This window comes from Microtus oregoni, unplaced genomic scaffold (genome assembly GCF_018167655.1).
Source record: "Microtus oregoni isolate MIOR12 unplaced genomic scaffold, Mior012 000016F_ref0000370, whole genome shotgun sequence".
Taxonomy (NCBI): domain Eukaryota; kingdom Metazoa; phylum Chordata; class Mammalia; order Rodentia; family Cricetidae; genus Microtus; species Microtus oregoni.
Genome location: NW_024543075.1, coordinates 17,526,353 through 17,549,451, shown reverse-complemented (window position 1 = coordinate 17,549,451; position 23,099 = coordinate 17,526,353). Strand labels below are relative to the sequence as shown.

Sequence of the window (23,099 nt, the reverse complement as noted above, 5' to 3'; positions counted from 1 at the left end):
GGAAAGAAAAGTCTGACCACATTAATATAAATGGGTTAATTCAAGTTTTAAGAACCAGTTGGGAACAATCCTAAATTAAGGTCAAGCTTTCATGCTTAATAAGAAGTCTCTGTGTCATTATTTGGGAGTTGACGGTCTACAGAACGACCTGCTACGTGCCTACATAAGGCTACGATTCTCAAAATGTTGTATACGTGTCAAACTGACAAGGGTAAATTACTATGGTTGGTTTGAGTGTCAACCTGCACAAATTACAACCACCTGCTTAGGGAGCCGCACCTGAAGAACCATTCTGACTGACCTGAGAAGGCACTCATTGTGGGTGGCACCTCCTGGTAGGGACCAAGATAGAAAGGCATGGAACAGACTTTCCTTTGGGCCACCAACCAGCTCCCAAACCATGACACAGAGCCATATTATTAGTTCTGAATGCTTGGCCTTAGCTTATGTTTGTGCCACTAGCTCTTCTGTTTCTCTTCATTTATATTCTGCCTCGGAGATGTTTACCGTCCTTTCATCCTGTAAGTCCTACTCCAGGTCTTGCTGCCTGACAGCTGCTGGGCTGGCTGGCCCCACGAGTCTCCCTTCTTTCTCCTTCTCTACTCTTCTCTCCTACTGGTGAAAGAATTGCCAGCCAAAGTTAGGGAGGGATTAGCCAAAACAAAGAGAGAATGTGAGCAAGTTCAAGGCTGGTTCAAATATTTATTCAGTACCCCCCCCCCCCCGTGGTTAACAACTTTAATCACCGCATTACTAGGGCCCTTACTCATCTTAATACTTTTCCTTTCTTTTGGGCCCTGTATCCTCAATAAGTTACTGGTTTTCATTAGGGGAAGGATCAGCACAGTACAACTGATGGTGCCACGGTCTCAATATACTCCATCGGAGACCCTCAGAGAGAACCCATGATTGGGTCCTCTACTTACTTCTAGAGGGGGGAATGAGAGACCAGGGCCCAGAAAATCCGGGCTCCACAGCCCCTACACTGACCCTAAACAGCTTGGCCCAAGCCCCAACCCAGTAAAAGAAACACACCCTGAAAATGGGACCAGAGCTAGGGGAAGAGACACTTTGTCCCTGAACCTAGAACTGGAGAAAAGCCCTGGACCCTGAAACCAGGACCAAAAAAAAAAATGCACTAAACCCCTAGATTCAGAGCATACCAAAGATACTCTCCCTGGTCCCAGACTTAGGGCCAAAAAGGTAAAAAGAACCAAAGAAAGAAACACAGTTTAGAATCAGAGCAATCTCTGCCCCTGACACAAAACCAGTCAATCCCTGAGCAGGGAAACCAGACTGATCACTGAGCCTCTAGAGGATATCCCCTTACATTTTAGGGGGCAGTCAATCCCAAACCTGGAAGTCTGGAATTCCCCTTGCCCCACTAGGGGGCAGCCAATCACAAGCCCAGAGGCTTGGAATCCCCCTCCCCCCCTTCACTGCCGCTGCCGCTGCTTCAGACCCCTGGAGGGACCCAAGTTAACTTGCAATAAAGACTCTGCTTTTGCATCAGATACTGCCTCTGGTGATGTCTTGGGGATCCAGGCTTTGGGTGGTACACTACTTATTCTCTCTGCCTGCCAGCCTCACCTATCCCTCTACTGCCTAGCTATTGGCCATTCAGCTCTTTATTAGACTAGTCAGGCGCCTTAGGCAGACAAGGTGAACAGCAACACATCTTCACATAGTTAAACAAATGCAGCATATACAACTGTAACACACCTTTACATTGTTAAAGTAATATCCCACAACAAAGGTGTTTCAGTAGTTACTCCTCTTGTCTTTTGTTCTTTGCCTTTACCTAAACCTCCGTGTGTGTGTGTGTGTGTGTGTGTGTGTGTGTGTGTGTGTGCGCGCGCGCGCATTCAAACTCTTGGTACTGTTCCTCTTGAGAACCCTGACTAAAACAGTACTCTACCAACTGAATCACATCCGCAGCCCCGCTCCGGCCCATCCATTTTTTCCAAACGTGAACACCAGAGAGGGCAGCAGGTGTGAGGTTTAATCTATAGGAGTCTTTACAGGCACTTTTCACAATTTTACAAGGGATTCTTGAGAAAAGTCAAAGTTCTGTATTTCATTTCCCAAGTCTTGACTCCCTCGGTTCTTAGTGCCGAGTTCATCCACTGCTCTCGATGCAGGCAGCTTTTCAGCTCACCCACACTCCTCAAAGATGTCTGGATAGTGCCGAAAGAGCACTGGCGGATCCCGATCATCTCGGACTGGGGCTCCAGGCACAGACCGGATCCCAGGCCTCCGGCCACGGCGACCCCCGGAACAGGAACGGTGGATCCATTGGTGCGCTTCCATCGCAAACTTCCTCTTGAAGCGCATTCCGCACTCTGGGCAGGGGAAGGGTCGCTCACCCGTGTGCATGCGCCGGTGGTTGATCAGCAAAGAAGGGTAGTTAAAGCGGCGCCCACAGTCCATGCACACATGGCGTCGCTGGCTGGCCTGCGCATCTGTGCTGGGTACCTGGGCCTGGCCTGGGGCAGCTTTGGGAGGTAGCTGTACCCCTGCAGAGGACTTGGTAGCCATAGAATAAGTCTTTTGTTCAACCACCTCTTTAGATTGCAAGTGAGCAGGAGGAGTCTCTGCCAGTCTCTCGGTTCCTTCCTTGGGGCCCTGCTCCTTCTCATTTGAAGTATCTCCTGGGAAACAAATTAATTACATTTAAAAAAATCTCACTCGGAAGCCAGGCAGTGGTGGCGCACACCTTTAATCCCAGCACTCAGGAGGCAGAGACACGCAGATCTCTGTTAGGCTGAGACTGGCCTGATCTACAAAAGCTAGTTCCAGGACAGCCAGGGCTGTTACACAAACAAACAACATACACACACGCACACAAAATCTCACTAGGGAAGTAATCTCACCATTTGGAAAAGCTGGGGCAGGAAGACAGCCATGAGTTTGAGGCCAGCAAGGCCTACATAGTGAGACCTTGTCTCACAAACTCAAAACGGAATAGTAGGGTATGGTGGCTGCTGGTCTTTAACCCTAGCACTTTGGAGGTAGAGGCAGGTAGATTTCTGTGAATGTGAGAACAACCTTATCTAAATAGAAAGTTCCAGGCCAGCCTTACCTGTCTTAAAAAGAAAAATCAAAGCAAAAAAAATAAAACAAAGGGCTGGATAGATGGCTCAGGGGTTAAGAGCACTGCCTGCTCATCTAAAGGTCCCGAGTTCAAATCCCAGCAACCACATGGTGGCTAACAACCATCTGTAATGAGATCTGGTGCTCTCTTCTGGCCTGCAAGCATGAATGTAGGCAGAATACTGTACACAATAAATAAATCTTTAAAAAAATAAAACAAAGCAGGATCTGGAGAGCTGGCTCAGTGGTTAACAGCGCTTGCTCCTTTCCAGAGGACCTGAGTTCTGTTCCCAGAATCCACATCAGGCAGCTCACAACCACCTATAAGTTAAGCACCAGGCAATGCCACACCACTGGCCTCCTTGGGCAGCTGCAATGTGAACATACCCACATGCAGACACATACATTTACATGTAATGAAAAATAATAAAAATAACTCTTTAAGAAACAAGTCTCAATAAAACATAACACTTTTGCATAGATGCCCCTACCTTTTGCCCAGGTAGAGCCACAATATACTGCCCAGGGACTAACACAAAGGCTTTGTTGAAAGTCAAACAGTTAAAATTTCTCTTTAAATGTCAAACAGGAAAATAATGGCTTCTTAACTTCACTGGGTTATTGGGAGGATTAAATACATCGTGCTTGGTGATAACTTAGTAGATGCTCAAGAAACAGTTACTGTTGCATTTTGTGTTTTGAGATTGTTGCTGTTGTTGGCACAGTGGTACTTTTATAGATGAGGCACCATATTTGCTTCAGATGTCTTCAATTCAGGGTAGCGATGGCAGATGAGCCAAGCTGTTATTACACAGGCTTTTTTCTCATGTAACACTTGGCCTTGAGAAACAGAATAGGCAGACCTGAAACCAGTTCAATTTTTAGGGACATTTTAGGATGGGGGGAACGTAAATGAGACAAGGTTTCACTACATGTAGCCTTGATTGGTCTCAAATCCACCTGCCTTTGCCCCAAAAGTGATGGGATTAAAGGCAAAGGCGTGTGTCACCACGACCAGCCTTAGTTGGTTTTTAAAAGGGGGAAATGAGCAGTATCTAACAAACATCTGGAAATCTAAAACTTCTTTGTGCTCTAGATTCTTCTATTCTGCTTTTAACATCTCCCGAGTTTCCAAAACTCTCACAGGTCCGCTTTCTTTCCTTTAGTGTCTGACGCATGTTGACTCTTGAAATTCTGTAGGGACGCCGGGATGGTGAATCTGAAAGAAAGCTTTACTAGAGAAGAAACCCCTGACAAACAAGATGCAGGAGGACTTGGGTCAATCCCTCACCTCTCGGAGTTCCTCCCAGGCTTTTCCCCTCCTCAGGATCCTGGGCGGCGAGGCTCCAAGCCTCACTCTCCTGCTCCATCCAAGAGATGAGGGCTGGTTTGGGGCCCGGGAACCCTGAGAGAGAACAGGAGTCACAGTGCTGGCCTGAGCGACTGGCCCGGGCATATAGCATCCCACTAGGGTGAGGGCACCTCCTCGGAACTTAGGCTCAAATTAACCTGGGCAGGGTTTGCGTTGTTCTTGCCTGAATGGAGACTCCCGAGGAAGCCCTGGGAATGGAAGGTGACTGAGGCTGCTGGTGGAAAAGTGCGGGATCAGGGCTCGCGATCCACTTGGTTGGTCTACAGCATCTCCCCTCTGAAGCCCCGAGGAGGATGGGGAGCGGGGCTCTGACCCGGGGCCTCACCGAGCGCGCCCAGGAGGCCGTAGGTCTCGCGCATCACCTCCCGGTACAGGGCTCTCTGCGCGGGCCGCAAACACCCCCACTCCTGCGGGGAGAAGTACACGGCCACGTCCGCGAAGCTCACGTGCTCATGCTTCCTGAAACCAGGCCAGATCTCCCCGGGCATCGGCACCAGCAGCGGGGCCGGGGGTGGCGCCATCGGAGTTCCTGCCGGGGCAGCGGCTTGGCCGCCCCAGCCTCCGGCTTCCGGCCTCGGCTTCCCGGGGAAACCACGCCCTTGGCCACGCCCCTTAGTCACGATCGGCCCCGCCGGGAGCAGGACAAAGTGGGCGGTGTGAGGACTGCAGGGCTCCGGTGGAGACTAGGGAGGCTGCATAGTTCACTCCACAGCCGCTCATACAGAGACACGACTCGGGTGAAGAAAGCCGGAAGATGCCTTCAGAAAACATGGCGACGGCCTGGCTTCAGTTGTCATTGACGGCACTCAGGCGCCCTTTCTGCCGCTGGGTAAATATGGCGACTTTCGAACTTCCTCTGCCCATTTGCAAATGCAGCGGCCCTTTTCCCTTAAACACAAAGGCCGCGTCAGGAGGGTTAGTGCTCGTTTCTGTGTGTGTGTGGGGGGGGGGGGTGTCAAAAAAATACCTGTCACCTGCTGCCTCAACGCCTTCTCTGTGAGTCATCGCAGCGGCAGATGATTGGTTGTCACCGCCAGGAGCAGCTGTACTGCAATTGCCTCCGGAAAGGCGGGACATCTCAAACCATCTGGACATCCCTGGGGCCCGAGGTTGAGTCTTCCCGGTGTCTCCACGAGTATCCTGGTCAGCCTCTGGAGGCTGACCGAGCCTGGGCACCGCATCTTAGAAATCAGTTTCGTGTCCACAGAAGAACTCACTATGCAGGTCAGACTGAACCTGAACTCACAGAGATCTGCTTGCCTCTGCCTCTGTGTCTGGGATTAAAGGTGTGCGCCACCACTCTGGCTGTAACGGGTTTTTAAGAGGTAAGAGTGTTGGTGTTTATGGAAAAGTAAATACGTTTATTGTTCCATAAGGTTAAATGTGTACACAGTTTATTTGTGTAAAACTGAAATAAAAATTTGGTGACTGAAGAAAGGTCCGCAATGTCAACCTCCGGCCTCCACATGCATGAACACACACATGAACACACACACAGGTGTTCTCCAGAGCATTAGAGTAGAAATAATTATGATTGTCTTTTTTTTTTTCCCCCAAACAGGGTCTCACTATATAGCACTAGAGCTGACCTGGAACTTGCTAAGTAAGCTGGGGTGGCCTTGAACTCACAGAGATCCACCTGCCTCAGCCTACTGAGCACTGAGATTAATGTTTATTTTTTTAAAGCTGAGTGGAGTTGGGCCTGGTGGCCAAGGCCTTAGGGGGTGGCAAGAGGATCCATCAAAGCCTACATGGTCATTTAAGCTAGACTCTGGAGAGAGAGAGGGGGGTCTAGGAAAGAAAGGGGAAGGGCAGGGGAAGGAGAGTAGAAGAGAAGAGGGAAGGGAGAAGGAAATCCCGGGAGACACAGGGTATGTAGGCCTGTGATAGAGAGCTTGCCTAGGCCCTGGGTTCAATGCTCAGCAGCTCCTATCCACCCACCCCCCGAAGTTACAGATTTTAGCAATGAGGATGCCTCAAGGATCTGCCCTGCTGAAGACATCAAATCATGTGGACCTCTTCAGCCCTTCCCCAGCCTCTGAATGAAGTGGTTTCACAACCCCTCCAAATTACTACATTTTGTTTATTTTGTGTGTGTGTGTGTGTTGTAAAATGTTATTTTAACTGGGCAACGGTGTGTTAGGTTTGTTTATGCTGCAGAATATTGCTTTAACTGTGCAAAGGTGTATCACATTTGTGCCGCGTTTGTTTGATGACGTCAGGATGTGTGTCCAATTATGTAAAGATGTGTTGCATCTGTTTCACCTTGCCTGCCTAAGGCACCTGATTGATATAATACAAACCTGAACATTCGATAACTAGGCAGGAGAAGGAAAGGTGGGGCTGGCGGGCAGACCGAGACTAGGAAAGAAAAGAATGAAAGAAGAGAGAAGAGAATGAGAAGAAAGAAGGGGGCACACCCTGGGCAAGAAGCCAGGCAGCCACTAGTCAGCCAGACATGAGAAGCAGTGAAAGTTAGATATACAGAAGGAAAGAAAAGTAAAAAGCCCCAAGGCAAAAGGTAGACAAAGAGGAACAGGATAATTTAAGTTAAAAGAGCTGTCCAGAAACAAGCCTGAGCTAGGCCGAGCATTCCTGATTTGGGAGCTGGTTGGTGGCCCAAAAGGAAAAGCCTGGTGCATGTGTGGTCACGCATGGATGGAGACTGAGGACAACTTGGAAGACACAGTTCTCTCTATCCACCATGACGGTTCCAGAGATCAAACTTAGATCATCAGGACTGGCAGCAAGTGTGTTTATGAACTGAGCCATCTTGCTGGCCTCACAACTTTGTTTTTTTTTTTCCAAGACAAGCTTTCTCTGTGTAACAGCCCTGGCTATCCTGAAACTTGCTTTGTAGACCAGGCAGGCCCCAAACTCACTGAGATCTGTGCATCACCACCACCACCCAGCTCACATCTTATCTTCTGGAACAAGATCTGTACTAAACCTGAGGCACACTGATTTAACGAGACTGCTGTTCTGTGAGTTCTATGGACTGCCTGTCTCTTCCCCCAATGTTGAGGTTACACGTATGCACTCTGCCTCCAGCTTTCGTGTGGATGATGGGAACTGGAATCAGGTCAACATTCTTACACAACCAATAGTACTTATTGACTGAGCCATCTTCCCAGACCCTGCTTTGTTTGTTAACTTTTCTTCTTTGAGATTTTTTGTGTGTGGAGGTACGTGTACGTCAGGCTTGTGTGGCGCACACTTTTTTTTTTTTGGCGGGGGGGGGGGTTCAAGACAGGGCTTCTCTGTGGTGGCAAGCACTTTTACCTGCTGAGACATCTTGCCAGCCTCCTGGCACTTTCTGACTATTGTTCAGTGTTACACATTTGTATAAAAGTTTACATCTTCATTGAGATAGACTTCACTTACTGTTTTAGTCACCCATTCAGTATAAAGTTCAATGGTCTGAGTATATTATTTTTCTTTCTTTCTTTCTTTTTTTTTATTTTCGAGACAGTGTTTCTCCGTAGCTTTTTGGTTCCTGTCCTGGAACTAACTCTTATAGACCAGGCTGGCCTCGAACTCATAGAGATCCGCCTGCCTCTGCCTCCCAAGTGCTGGGATTAAAGGCGTGCGCCACCACCGCCAGGCTTTATTTTTCAAACTGATATTTTAAAATGTATAAGCCAATGAAGGCTCAACAGGTAAAGGTGCTCAGGTCAGTCCCTGTAACCCACACGGTAGCGCTGTGGAATAATCCTTCTGTTCACTGTGAATATGTATTACTCTCATTGGTTAATAAAGAAGCTGATTGGCCTATAGCAGGGCAGGATAAAGTTAGGCAGTGCAACTAGACTGAGGACACAGGGATGCAGAGCTGGGTGAGAGAGTCGGTAGCAGACACAGGAAGATGGCACACCTTACTGAGAAAAGGTACCAAGCCACTTGCCAAAGCATAGTTAAGAAATATGGGTTAATTTCAGTGTAAGAGTTAGTCTTAACAAGCCTGAGCTATCAGCCGAGCATTTGTAACTAATATTAAGCCTCTGAGTGATTATTTGAGAGTGGCTGCAGAAAAGAAACATATGCCTACATGATAGGAAAGAACCAACTCTTGAAAGTTGGTCTCTAACTTACACACATACACACACACACACACACAGAGAGAGAGAGAGAGAGAGAGAGAGAGAAAGGGAGAAAGAGAGAGAGAGAGGGAGAAATAAAATTTAAAAATTTTACAAATGGGTAAGAAAGTTTGTCAATTGAACCCAGTTTTTAAAATTTAGATGTATTTATTTTATAAGTATGAGTGTTTTGCCTATGTGTGTGTATGGGCACCATGAGTGTGCCTGCTATCAGCTAAGGCCAGGAGGGGGCTTTAAATTCCCTGCAGGGTTTGCGAAGATGAGTGCCACCAGTCACAGAATTGAGGATGTGAATTTGAACCTGCCCCAATCCATTACACCTCTCCCATTTGGTGTGAGTAGAAGTTGGCAAATGACTGGATTATTTCTATCATCCTTTTAAAAATAGTTTTATATGTATAGGTATATATGTGTATCTATGCCCCATGTGGCTGCAGTGCGCCTGAAGGCCAAAAGGGGTCACCAGAGTCCCCTCGAATTGGAGTCACAGATGATTGTGAGAGGAAATGTGGGTGCGGGCAGTCCAACCCAGGATCTCTGGAAGAGCAGCCAGTGCTCTGATCTGCTGAACCATCTCTCTTTATTTGAAACTTCACCAAGAGGTGACTCCAATGGCAGCTGCTGTGCCACTATGGTTACACTACTGAGCAAATTAACATAGTTCTTGCTAATTGATTTTTTTCTCCATCTCTGTCTATAATGTTGATGAGGAGCAGTCTGCTGTTAGTTGGCGGATGCCGAATATTATTTTAAGATATGTTACATTCATTTATGCTGTGGAACATTTGTTTAATGATGCAAAGACACGTTGCATTCTTTTGTTTTTTTTTAATATTTATTTATTTACTTATTATGTATACAATATTCTGTCTGTATGCCTGAAGGCCAGAAGAGGGCGCCAGACCTCTTTACAGATGGTTGTGAGCCACCATGTGGTTGCTGGGAATTGAACTCAGGACCTTTGGAAGAGCAGGCAATGCTCTTAACCACTGAGCCATCTCTCCAGCCCCCCATTCTTTTGTTTTTTGAGACAGGGTTTCTCTGAATAGCCCTGGCTGTCCTGGAACTCACTTTGTAGACCAGGCTGGCCTCAAAATCACAGACATCTGCTTGCCTCTGTCTCACAAGTGCTGGGATTAAAGGAATGAACCATCACTGCCCAGCATGTTGCATTTTTTTATGCTGCATTTGTTTAACTCTGTGAAGCTGTGCTACTTTGCCTGTCTAAAACACCTGATTGGTCTAATAAAGAGCTAAATGGCCAATAGTAAGGCAGTTGAAAAGATAGGTGGGCCTGGCAGGCAGAGAGAATAAATAAGAGGAGAAATCTGGGAAGAAAAATCAAGGATCAAAAACAGAAGGAGAGGAGGACTCCAGGGGCCAGCCACCCAGATACACGCAAGCCACAGAGTAAGAAGTAAAGAAAGAAATTCAAAAGTAGAGAAAGGTAAAAGACCAGAGGCAAAAAGTAGACAGGATAATTTAAGGAAAACTGGCTAGAAATAAGCCAAGCTAAGATTGGGCTTTCGTAAGAAAGAATAAGTCTCCATGTGATTTATTTGGGAGCTGGATATCAGGGACCCGAAAAGAGCAAAGGGTCAAAAGAGTAAAAAAGTTAAAAAAACAAAAAACTTGCAGTTGGCAATGACAGCAACAGACCTGCTTTGTGCTTTGGGAATGTATCACTCTCCTACCTGGCATTGTGTGTGTGTTTCTCTTCTTTGGGATCTGCTGCCTGTGTTTTGGGATCTATTACCTGTGTTTTTGTGGATATAACTCCCTTGGAATGATGTTTTCCTTCTAGTACTTTCCATAGGGCTAGATTTGTGGATCAGTATTGTTTAAATCCTGTTTTATCATGGAATATCTTGTGAAGGTGTAAATCATAAACAATCCCACACCAGTTTGGAATTATGATTAATAGGGTGATATTTATTTAAAGGGGAAAAAACTTACAGATCACCGTCCCAGACAACAGCCCTCTGCTCAATCAGGAAGGAGTCTAGTCGCCGGAAATGGAGCAGGAAGCAAAGAGAGTGTGAGGAGGGAAGTGGCCGCTTTTTTAAAGAGAGACACCACGCCCCAATGGGTTGGCATCTCAGCGGCCATTGGCTGGAGGAGTGGAAGGACCTCCCGCAACACCTCCTCCTTTTGTTTAAGTAAGGGAGTTCTAAACCTACTACGAAATTATATACAATAAGTACAAATATCCTATTCTAACTAGCTTAGGTCTTGTATAATAAATAACTTGGCCAAGTCATGAGAGAAAAGTAACTACATTTATATAGTCTCCAACCCCATCGAAGATCTGAGAAGGGAAATAATGTTACCTGGGTAATTAGGAAGTTCAGTAAAACAACTCCCAAAACATGCAACAAATCACAGAGACAACTGGCTACCTGGGTGCAAAGTCACGTTTGCAGCATTGAAGCAACCAACTTTGGCTAAGGCCTAACATAACTGACATACCATTTTCTTTTTTTTTTAATATTTATTTATTATGTATACAATATTCTGTCTGTGTGTATGTTTGCAGGCCAGAAGAGGGCACCAGACCTCATTACAGATGGTTGTGAGCCACCATGTGGTTGCTGGGAATTGAACTCAGGACCTTTGGAAGAGTAGGCAGTGCTCTTAACCACTGAGCCATCTCTCCAGCCCCTGACATACCATTTTCAAAGGCACGCAACTTTTCAAAACTATCTTTCCCTGTCTTGGCAGGATATGACAGTCCTGTTTTAACCATTGATGCACGCTCTGTATCTCTGTCAGTGGTTGAGGTATGGGCATTTCTTTGCCCAAAGGCCAGTTCTGCCAAAAAGAAAGGCTCCAGGTGGAGTGTCTTTGGTGCTCAACATTCTCTCGGGAATAGAGCGGTGTTGCCAGGAGCAATTGTGTCTCACTACCACAAAACTCTGAGTTAGATTAAAGGCCATTTTCTACAGCTGTTTGAAGAGGTTGAAGATTTTCTATCTATACTGAATATAATCTCTATGTATCTAAAGAACCTGATTAATCTAATTATAAATGACAAACTTAGAATACTATTGCTCTATATAATTCTCAATACTTATCTAACTTAAAGACTAAGACAATAAACAACTGTGTAACAAATGAGGACAATGACCTCCAAATATAAAAAATATACAAATATACATTGCAATATGGTAAATATATATCAATACACAAACAATATTTAAGTATCTTAATCAGAGGTAGAAATGTACACTGCAATATGGTAAATATATACTATATATATATATCAATACAATATGTCAATACATAAAATGTTTTAAACAGAGGTAGAAACATGCATGCATACAATAGTCAATATAGTTTAACTTTGTATCAATATACAAGAATCGATACCAATATATTTGTCTAAAAACAGTAACTCACAATTATAAATCTATTATCCCATCATCCCTCTTTTTTTTTTCCAAAATGATCCCTGAGCTTATAAAATTCCTCCTCCAACCCTCAACCGTATACTAATTATAATCAACCCCTAAATGATGTCCCTAAACCCAAGGGCAAACTTTACTGGGAGAGGGGACGTCGTCCTCTAGAAATACTTCCAGCTGTCATGGGGGCAACGTTCTTTCTGGGGTATCCTGTGAAAGCAAAATGATGGTTAAATTTCAAGATCAATGTCTTTTAAAATTGCCAATAGTCTCTGAGTATTTTGTGCAGGTCTGGCCAAAATGTTGTTTAAGATGTGCACCATTTCAGCTAACCAAGTTGGAACTGTCTTGTGCAGCTGGTACCCAAAGCAGGTCTTGTAGTAGCGCTATCAGTATCATGACGTCATATCAACCAGGTGGAGTTGTTGTTATGGGGCCCCATCTTCTTCCTGGAAACTTCAAATGTCAATTCAGGAAAAACTCATTGTTCATTGTGAAAAACTTAAACATTAATCATATAGACATATATATATATATATTCAATGAAAGACATGATAGATATATTCAATGAAAAGTATGATAGATATGAAAAAAAGCAAAGATGTTTTCTAAACTCATATTTCTTTCTGTCCCATATCATGGCTCTTGACATGAGACAGAAACTCCAGAAACTCTGGGTTTTTCTCTTACTAACAGGCTTGGAATTGGAGAGGGACTGAGCCAGAGTCCAACTTCAAAACCAGCTCTATAAATTTAGAAATATGGTTTAATATATTTTACTTACACAACCTATTCAGTTTTCTTGATATTTCCTATTGGGCAGGTATTTTTCCATCTGTTAGTATCCAAACATCCAGGGTCCCTTGAATTTTTCAAAAATGAGTGTTTTCCTGTGGAGATAAGAACAGAACCCTGGCCGGGCGGTGGTGGCGCACGCCTTTAATCCCAGCTCTCGGGAGGCAGAGGCAGGCGGATCTCTGTGAGTTCGAGACCAGCCTGGTCTACAAGAGCTAGTTCCAGGACAGGCTCCAAAACCACAGAGAAACCCTGTCTCGAAAAACCAAAAAAAAAAAAAAAAAAAAAGAACAGAACCCTGCCCCCATTCTATATGTTTTTCTTACCACCTGTATGAATATCATCATTGTGGATGAGTTGTCATTTCTCCTTTCCAAGAGGTTTCTCCTCTTCAAATCGAACCTTTATTAATTTTGTTGGTATCCACAATTTTTCTTCTCCTGTGGAAACAAGAGCAAAACCCCTTCCTCAACGTAGCACATCTCCTGGTTTCCATTGAGAGGTCAGCACATCTTTGAAGTAAATTGGTTGATTTAGTTCAGCAGACTTTTCCATTATCCAATGTCTTTCTGCTGCTGTCATTTCTTTCTCATTAGCGTTTAGAAAATTCAAGGTTAATAAAGCATTATGTAATCTATTTCTGGGGGTATTTCGGTCCCTTTCTGTTTGTTCAGCATATCCTTTATAGTATGATTTGATCTTTCTATAACTGCCTGACCTGTAGGATTATTTGGTATACCTGTAATGTGTTTTATATTATAATAATCAAAAAAGCATTTCAGGGGGCTGGAGAGATGGCTCAGCGGTTAAGAACATTGCCTGCTCTTCCAAAGGTCCTGAGTTCAATTCCCAGCAACCACATGGTGGCTCACAACCATCTGTAATGAGGTCTGGTGCCCTCTTCTGGCCTGTAGGAATACACGCAGACAGAATATTGTATACATAATAAATAAATAAATAAATATTTAAAAAAAAAAAAAAAAAAAAAACAAAAAAGCATTTCATTTTCTTAGATACATATGCTGGACCATTATCTGCCTTTATTTGTGCAGGTATACCCATGATGGCCATAACTTCCAATAAATGTGTGATTACTGAATCAGCCTTTTCTGAGCTCAGGGCAGTAGCCTATTGAAAACCTGAATACGTGTCTATGGTGTGGTATACATATTTTAATTTACCAAATTCCATAAAGTGGAACACATCCATCTGCCAGATTTCATTTCTCTTAGTACCCTTTGGGTTATTCCCTGCAGGCAACAATGTTTGATTACAGAAAGAACAAGTAGGACATCTCTTTATAATGTCCTTAGCTTGTCGCCATGTAATGGAAAATTCTTTCTTTAGGCCTTTACTATTGACATGATGCTTTTTATGAAATTCTGAGGCCTGCAACATGCTTCCAATCAATAATTGATCAATCTCGGGCTGGAGAGATGGCTGAGCAGCTAAGAGCATTGCCTGCTCTTCCAAAGGTCCTGAGTTCAATTCCCAGCAACCACATGGTGGCTCACAACCATCTGAAATGAGGTCTGGTGCCCTCTTCTGGCCTTCAGGCATACACGCAGAAAGAATATTGTATACATAAATAAATAAATAAATAAATATTAAAAAAAATAATTGATCAATCTCAGCGTTGCCTTGGGCTAGAGGACCAGGCAGACTTGTATGGGACCGGATGTGTGTTATGTACATCGGACAAAGCCTGTTCCTGATTATGTCTTGTACCTGGATAAACAATGAAGTCAACTCTGTGTCATCTGGTATAAATTCAGCGGTTTCAATATGCAAGATAACTCTTTCTGCATATTGTGAATCTGTAACTATATTAAGAGGTTCTTTAAAATCCCTTAGCACCAAAAGAATGGCATATAATTCTGCCTTCTGGACAGAATTATAAGGGCTTTGTTCCACCTTACTCCGTTCATCTGACTTGTAACCTGCTTTCCCTGATTTATTTGCATCAGTATACAACATATGAGCCCCAGTTATTGGAGCATCATGTATAATTCTAGGAAGAATCCAAGAAGTTCTCTTTATGAGGTTAAGTCTACCACTTTTGGGATAGTTGCTATTAATTTCTCCCAAAAAATTAGCACAAACTCTTTGCCATGGTTCATTGTCTTCCCATAACTTTTTTATTTCTTCAGTAGTAAAAGGCACTATAATTTCTGCTGGGTCTATACCTGCTAGTTGACGAAGTCTCAGCTTACCTTTTATAATTAATTCAGAGACTTTTTCCACATAAGTTTCTAATGTTTTACTTGGTTTATTAGGTATAAATATCCACTCTAAAATAATATCTTCCCTCTGCATTCGAATCCCTGTAGGAGAAATTCTGGAAGGCAATATGACTAGGATGTAGCTAAGATTTGGGTTCAGCCTATCCACAAGTGCCTCCTGTAATTTTTCCTCAATCATTGTCAGTTCCTTTTCTACTTCAGCTGTCAGTTTTCTTGGACTATTCAAATCTTTATCACCATCTAAGATTTTGTTAAATTGAACTATTAGATCAGGTGTTATCCCAACAGCTGGTCATAGACTGGAAATGTCTCCTAACAGTCTTTGGAAGTCATTAAGAGTCGTTAACTGGTCTCTCCTAATTTGCGCCATTTGCATTTTAATTTTCTCTAACCCTATTCTGTAACCTAGGTAATTAATAGAATTTCCTCTTTGAATCTTTTCAGGGGCAATTTGTAATCCCCACCTAGGCAAGACTTTCTTTACTTCTTCAAACATCCTTTCTAAAGTATCTTTATTTGAATCAGATAACAAGATGTCATCCATGTAATGATAAATGATGGACTTGGGGAATTGTTTACGAATTATTTCCAATGGCTTACTTACAAAATATTGGCACAATGTAGTACTATTGAGCATACCCTGTGGGAGGATAGTCCATTGATATCTCCTATTAGGCTGGGAATTATTTTAAGTAGGCACTGTGAAGGCAAATTTTTCTCTATCCTTTTCTTGTAACGGTATAGTGAAAACACAATCTTTCAAATCAATAACTATAAGAGGCCATCCTTTTGGTAATAGAGAAGGCAAAGGAATTCCAGATTGTAGTGGGCCCATAGGTTGAATTACCTTGTTGACAGCTCTTAAATCTGTCACCATTCTCCATTTACCAGATTTCTTTTTTACAACAAACACAGGAGAATTCCAAGGGCTGGTTGATTCTTCAATATGGTGAGCATCTAGTTGCTCTTGCACCCGCTGTTCCAATGCCTGTAATTTATCTTCAGCTAGAGGCCACTGTTTGATCCATATTGGCTTCTCAGTTAGCCATTTTAAAGGTAGGGCTGTTGGTACCTCTAAAGGTTTGGTATTTGCTGTATGTTCTTTTTTTTAAGATTTATTTATTTATTATTTATACAGTGTTCTGCCTGCATGCATGCCTGCAGGCCAGAAGAAGGCACCAGATCTCATTGTAGATGGTTGTAAGCCACCATGTGGTTGCTGGGAATTGAATTCAGGTCCTCTGGAAGAGCAACCAGTGCTCTTAATCCCTGCATCATCTCTCCAGCCCTGCTGTATGTTCTTGTACAGCCTGAATGGCTGGTGACCTTTTTCCATAATACCTCATCATATCTTTCCCAGAATTATGTGTTCCTGGAACTACAGGAATGTTAATCTGGGTATTCCATTGCTGTAGCAGGTCACGGCCCCATAAATTTATGGCAATATTGGCTATATATAGCCTTAGTCTTCCTATTTGCCCTTCAGGCCCTATGCATCCAACCCATCTTGTGCTTTGTTTTACACGAGATAGGGTTCCAATTCTCAGGAACTGAACATCTACCTCTTGAAGAGGCCAATTTGGATGCCAAGATTCTGGGGTAATGATACTTACATCCGCACCTGTGTCTAATAAGCCTTCAATAAAAGTGGCATTTATACAGACTCTTAGCTTTGGTCTTTGATCGTTAATAGAAGTCTCCCAAAATATACGTTTACTCTGTCCTACTGGGGTTTTTTGACTCATCTGTAGGGATAAGTCCCGCCCCTTAGGGGGCGTGTTCGCCTCGGGCTAATGTTGGCCTATAAATTTGGCAAGCGTGCTCCCAGCCGTCCCTTTCTGCTTTCCTGGTCTCTGCGGGAATGGTGGTTCTGTAAGTCTATTTCGCCATTAAAGCTATATATATTTTTACAATCTGTCTGTATTCGTTTACGCCGTTTCATTTTGGCGCCCAACGTGGGGCTATTTTGCCCCCGACTCAAGTGGGTAGCCTGCTAGCTAACACAGAACCCTCCAGGGTGCTGTTTTTTAGTTCGTGACTCTGGCCCCAGTGCTGAGTCCAAGACATACTCGGCCACACAGGCCCATTCTGCCTGCCTTGGCTAAGTTTGCTGCGGAACCCCACTGCCTGAATTAGCAGAAGCTCAAGTACCTGCGGTTTTGCAACAGAAACTGCCACAGTGGCAGATTTGGTCTGATACAAAGTGACTTGGCCAGGCAGCGGTGGCGCACGCCTTTGATACCAGCACTTAGGAAGCAGAGGCAGGCGGATCTCTGTGAGTTTGAGGCCGGCCAGGCGGTGGTAGCGCACGCCTTTAATCCCAGCACTTGGGAAGCAGAGGCAGGTGGATTTCTGTGAGTTTGAGGCTGGCCAGGCGGTGGTAGCGCAAGCCTTTAATCCCAGCACTTGAGAGGCAGAGAAAGGCGGATCTCTGTGAGTTTGAGGCCAGACTGGTCTACAAGAGCTAGTTCCAGGACAGGCTCCAAAAACACAGAGACCATCACTGGCAGGAACCGATCATTGCAGGTAAAAAAATTTTTCTTTTATAAATAAAATGTCTGAACACGTTAGTATTCAAGAATTTAACAGTTTTTTTTTAATTGTACCATGTGGGAGATTTTACAAGAGGTGTCTATCACCCCACATCTATGGATCCTTCTGGGATTTGTAGTTTTCATTGCCACTAAATGGTTTGATAATAGAAATATGATAAAGTCTTTACGAGACGAATCCAGGATTCTTAAGGCAGAGATTGAACGCTTAAAAACAATTGAGAATCAGTTTGAAGTTCTCCAGGCTAATGTTAATGAGAAATTCATTACTATAAAAGAGGGAACAGCTGATCTGGATCGTAAGCTTCAGTCCCTTTCTGTAGGAACTGAAACATTAGTGGCTGATATTAAGGAGAAATTCATTACTATGGAAGAGGGAACAGCTGATTTGAATCATAAGCTTCAGTCCCTTTCTGTAGGAACTGAAACATTAGTGGCTGATATTAAGGAGAAATTCATTACTATGGAAGAGGGAACAGCTGATTTGAATCATAAGCTTCAGTCCCTTTCTGTAGGAACTGAAACATTAGTGGCTGATATTAAGGAGAAATTCATTACTATGGAAGAGGGAACAGCTGATTTGGATTGTAAGCTTCAGTTACTTTCTGTAGGAAATGAAACATTAACTGAGAGAATCAAAACTGCTGAATGTGACAATCGGATTTTGTCTAAAGCTTATGACAGATTGACGGAAAGATTGTCAATACAAGAAGGCATGGTTTATGCCATAAAAATTATGTCCAAAGATGAGATGTTATCTCTAACGGACAAACTTCATACTTTACAATCCTCGGTGAAGGCTTTGGAACATAATTCTGGACAGGAGATTCAGACATTGCAGAAGGCAATGGTGAATAGAATTGAAAAGATTGAGGAATTTCTAAATTCTGATGAAGAAGAGCAAAGGGTAGAAAGGCAAATTTTAACTACATCTGTGGGTAAATCTCTCCAGGACAATTTCCACAAAGCTCTACCTACAGCTCTACCTGCCTTTCCAGTAATAACAACAGAGACGGTGATTGGTTCCAGAAACCCTAGGGTCATCAAGGAGGATACATGGGAGCCTGTCCGTATGAATGACCTCAAGGAAATTAAACAGGCTGTCATGACTTTTGGGATGCAAGCCTCTTTTGTTAAAGAGATGCTAAGATCTTGGGCCACGACAAGCAGAGCAAGCCCCTCGGACAGGCTCCAGCTGAGCTCTGCGGTACTTGAGAGTGGACGGACCGCAATTGAAATGGAAATGCTTATTCAGGCAAGAGGCTAGACTCTTAGAACAGCAGGAAAAAGCGAAGGGAATTGAAATTTCCCTAGATAACATTCTAGGTGAAGGGCTCTTTTCCGACCCTCAGGAACAAGCTAATTTGGATGAAAACACACTCTCCATGTGTACTACAGCAGCCTTAAGGGCTTGGGACAGGGTACAAGACCCAGGACAGAGAATGGAATCATTTGCCAGAGTTAAACAGGGTCAGAGAGAACCCTTTAGTGACTTTTTACAAAGATTAACTAAGGCTGTACAAATAGGGATATCTGGCCCAGAAGCAAGACGTATAATGATTGAGTCTTTGGCTTATGAAAATGCAAATGTGGAATGCAAAAGGATTTTGGGCCCTTTAAAGCTCAGATCAGCGCCCTTGGAAGAATGGGTCTTGCATACACTCAATGTTGATACATTTGATTATGGCACTGAAGCATGGGTAGAAGAAGCAATTTCCAATGGTAAAAGGAGACACCAGAATACCAAATGTTTTAATTGTGGCAAAATGGGTCATATGAAAAGGAATTGTAGACAACGGATTTTCAGAAATAATAATAATAATGCATCTTTCAGAAATAATAATAATAATGCATCTTCTAGAAATAACAGAAATAGGAGGACTCAGCCTTCAGGTTTATGTAGAAGATGTGGAAAAGGCAGACATTGGACGAATGAATGCAGGTCTACAAGAGATAGACAAGGCAACCTGATACAGTCGGGAAACGTGAGAGGGGGGCCTCACAGGCCCCCATGGCAAACATGGTTCAGTCATTTTCAGTTTCTGCAGAGAACATGCCTCATCAGGACAATTAGGAAGCCCCATGCCTACTGTTACAAGCAATAATGATCAGAAAGATAAGTTACGTGTGTTTTGGCAAACTTCTATAAATGATCAAAGACCTAAACTGAGTGTGTGTAAATGGCATTTTTATTACTGGCCTGCTGGACACAGGTACTGATGTAAGTATCATTACCCCAGAATCTTGGCATCCGTATTGGCCTCTTCAGAATGTAAATGTTCAGCTCCTGGGAATTGGAACCCTATCTCGAGTAAGGCAGAGCATGAGATGGGTTGGATGTATAGGGCCAGAGGGACAAATAGGAAAATTAAAGCCATATGTAGCCAATATTGCAAGGAATTTATTGGGTCGTGACCTATTACAACAATGGAATACCGAAATTAACATTCCTGCTACTTCTAGAGCCTATATTTCTGAGAATAATATTAAAAGATATTACAAATGGAGAAAACCAGCCATTCGGGCTGTACAAGAACAAGCAATTGATGTCTCTTCAGAGATACCAACAGCCTTGCCTCTAAAATGGTTGACTGAGAAACCAATATGGACAAAGCAATGGCCTTTAGCTGAGGAAAAGTTACAGGCTTTAGAACAGCTGGTACAAGAACAATTAGATGCTGGACATATAGAAGAATCTACCAGCCTTGGAATTCTCCTGTATTTGTGGTTAAGAAAAAATCAGGTAAATGGAGAATGGTGACAGATCTCAGGGCCATCAACAAGGTTATTCAACCTATGGGCCCTCTGCAATCTGGAATTCCTTTGCCCTCTTTATTACCAAAAGGATGGCCTCTCATAGTTATTGATTTAAAGGATTGTTTTTTTCACTATACCTTTGCAAAAAGAAGATAGAGAAAAATTTACCTTCACAGTGCCTACTTATAAAAATTCTCAACCTTCGAGGAGGTACCACTGGACCGTCCTCCCCCAGGGTATGTTAAATAGCCCCTCCCTGTGCCAATATTTTGTGAACCAACCATTGCAAATAATACGCAAGAAATTTCCCAAATCTATAGTATACCATTACATGGACGACATTTTGTTATCCGATTCAAACATGTATACCTTGAACAGACTGTTTGAAGAAATAAAGATACTTTTACCTAAATGGGGATTGCAAATCGCTCCTGAAAAGATTCAGAAGGGAGATTCTGTTAATTATTTAGGTTATAAAATAGGTTTGCAAAAAATTAAGACACAAAAAGCACAAATTAGGAGAGATCGCCTATGGACTCTTAATGACTTTCAAAGACTGTTAGGAGACATTTCCAGTCTACGACCAGCTATTGGAATAACACCTGATCTAGTAACTCATTTGAACAAAACCTTGGATGGTGATAAAGATTTAAACAGTCCCAGAGAATTAACAGCTGAAGCAGAAAAGGAACTGACAATGATTGAGGAAAAATTACAACAGGCACATGTGGACAGGGTGAATCCAGAGCTCGATTGTATTCTCATCATACTACCATCAAAAATTTCTCCTACAGGAATTTTAATGCAGAGAGATGATATTATTTTGGAATGGATCTTTTTACCACATAAACCAAGTAAGAAACTGAAAACTTATATGGAGAAAGTCTCTGAGTTAATTATAAAAGGCAAGCTGAGATTTCATCAACTAGCAGGCATAGACCCAGCAGAAATTATAGTGCCTTTCACTGTTGATGAACTAAAGAAATTATGGGAAGATAATGAACCATGGCAAAGAGCTTGTGCTAATTTTTTTTGGAGACATTAATAACAACTATCCAAAAAGCAAGAGGCTTAACTTCATAAAGAGAACTTCTTGTATTCTTCCTCGAATCGTCCGTGATGCTCCAATAACTGGAGCCCGTACATTCTATACTGATGCCAATAAATCAGGGAAGGCAGGTTACAAATCAGAAGACTTGGGTAAGGTGGAACAAAGTCCGTATAATTCTGTCCAGAAGGCAGAATTATATGCCATTCTTATGGTGCTAAGGGATTTTAAAGAACCTATTAATAAGCCGGGCGGTGGTGGCGCACGCCTTTAATCCCAGCACTCGGGAGGCAGAGGCGGGCGGATCTCTGTGAGTTCGAGACCAGCCTGGTCTACAGAGCTAGTTCCAGGACAGGCTCCAAAGCCACAGAGAAACCCTGTCTCGAAAAACCAAAAAAAAAAAAAAAAAAAAAAAGAACCTATTAATATAGTCACTGATTCACAATACGCAGAAAGAGTTATTTTACATATTGAAACTGCTGAATTTATACCTGATGATACAGAACTAACCTCATTGTTTCTCCAGGTTCAAGATTTGATCAGGAACAGGCTTTGCCCTATGTACATAACACACATCCGATCCCATATGGGTCTGCCAGGTTCTCTAGCACAAGGTAATGCAGAAATTGATCAATTATTGATTGGCAGTGTGCTACAAGCCTCTGAATTTCATAAAAAAACATCATGTTAATAGGAAAGGTTTGAAGAAAGAATTTTCAATTACATGGCAACAAGCTAAGGAGATTGTAAAGAAATGCCCTACTTGTTCTTTCTATAACCAAACGCCACTGCCTGCAGGGGCTAATCCAAAGGGCACCCAAAGGAATGAAATCTGGCAGATGGATGTGTTCCACTTTACAGAATTTGGCAAATTAAAATATGTTCATCACACCATTGACACTTATTCAGGCTTTCAGTGGGCAACTGCTTTAAGTTCAGAAAAAGCTGATTCAGTAATCACTCATTTATTAGAAGTCATGGCTATCATGGGTATACCTACACAAATAAAGACAGATAATGGTCCTGCTTATGTCTCTAGGAAAATGAAACAGTTTTTTGATTATTATAATATCAAGCATGTTACAGGTATACCATACAATCCTACAGGTCAAGCAGTCATAGAAAGATCAAATCGAACTATAAAGGATATGTTGAACAAACAGAAAGGGGTAGAAAACACCCCCAGAAATAGGTTACATAATGCTTTGTTAACCTTAAATTTTCTCAACGCTAATGAGAAGGGAACAACGGCTGCAGAAAGACTTTGGATAATGGAAAAGTCTACTGAACTAAATCAACCAGTTTATTTCAAGGATGTGCTGACCTCACAATGGAAGCCAGGAGATGTGCTACATTGGGGAAGGGGTTTTGCTCTTATCTCCACAGGTGAGGAAAAATTGTGGATACCATCAAAATTAATAAAGGTTCGGTTTGAAGAAGAGAAGCCACTTGGAAAAGATAAATAACAATTCTTTCATAAGGATGGTAAGAAATACAGATAGGTTGGAGGCAGGGTTCTTTTCTTATCTCCACAGGAAAATACTCATCTTCAAAGAAATTGAGGGACCCTGAATATTTAATAACTGATGGATGGACACATTTTGTAAGTATTAATTTATATATATATATATATATGTCTTATTAAACATTTCTTTATAAATATATAGAGCTGGTTTTGAAGTTGGACTCTGGCTCAGTCCCTCTCCAATTCCAAGCCTGTTAGTAAGAGAAAAAC

General features: G+C 42.9%; 1 protein-coding gene across 1 annotated transcript; it reads right to left on the bottom strand.

Moving 5' to 3' along the window:
* Window positions 1–688: 688 nt before the first annotated feature.
* Window positions 689–5,385, bottom strand: Znf688 (zinc finger protein 688). Its single transcript, XM_041667246.1, has 3 exons — window positions 4,791–5,385; window positions 4,385–4,498; window positions 689–2,651 (listed from the first exon to the last, which is right to left on the bottom strand). Exons 1-3 carry the CDS (start codon window positions 4,984–4,986, stop codon window positions 2,155–2,157), a joined length of 807 nt encoding a protein of 268 aa, XP_041523180.1. The 5' UTR covers window positions 4,987–5,385; the 3' UTR covers window positions 689–2,154.
* Window positions 5,386–23,099: the final 17,714 nt, after the last annotated feature.

What these genes read in the sequence shown, in the direction of transcription:
- Znf688 (XM_041667246.1), bottom strand. Translation starts at nt 4,986, where the DNA reads ATGGCGCCACCCCCGGCCCCGCTGCTGGTGCCGATGCCCGGGGAGATC. An exon ending in CGGCCTCCTGGGCGCGCTCG is followed by an intron (nt 4,499 to 4,790) that starts GTGAGGCCCCGG and finishes GTTCTCTCTCAG; the next exon opens with GGTTCCCGGGCCCCAAACCA. An exon ending in CCTGGGAGGAACTCCGAGAG is followed by an intron (nt 2,652 to 4,384) that starts GTGAGGGATTGA and finishes TTTGTTTCCCAG; the next exon opens with GAGATACTTCAAATGAGAAG.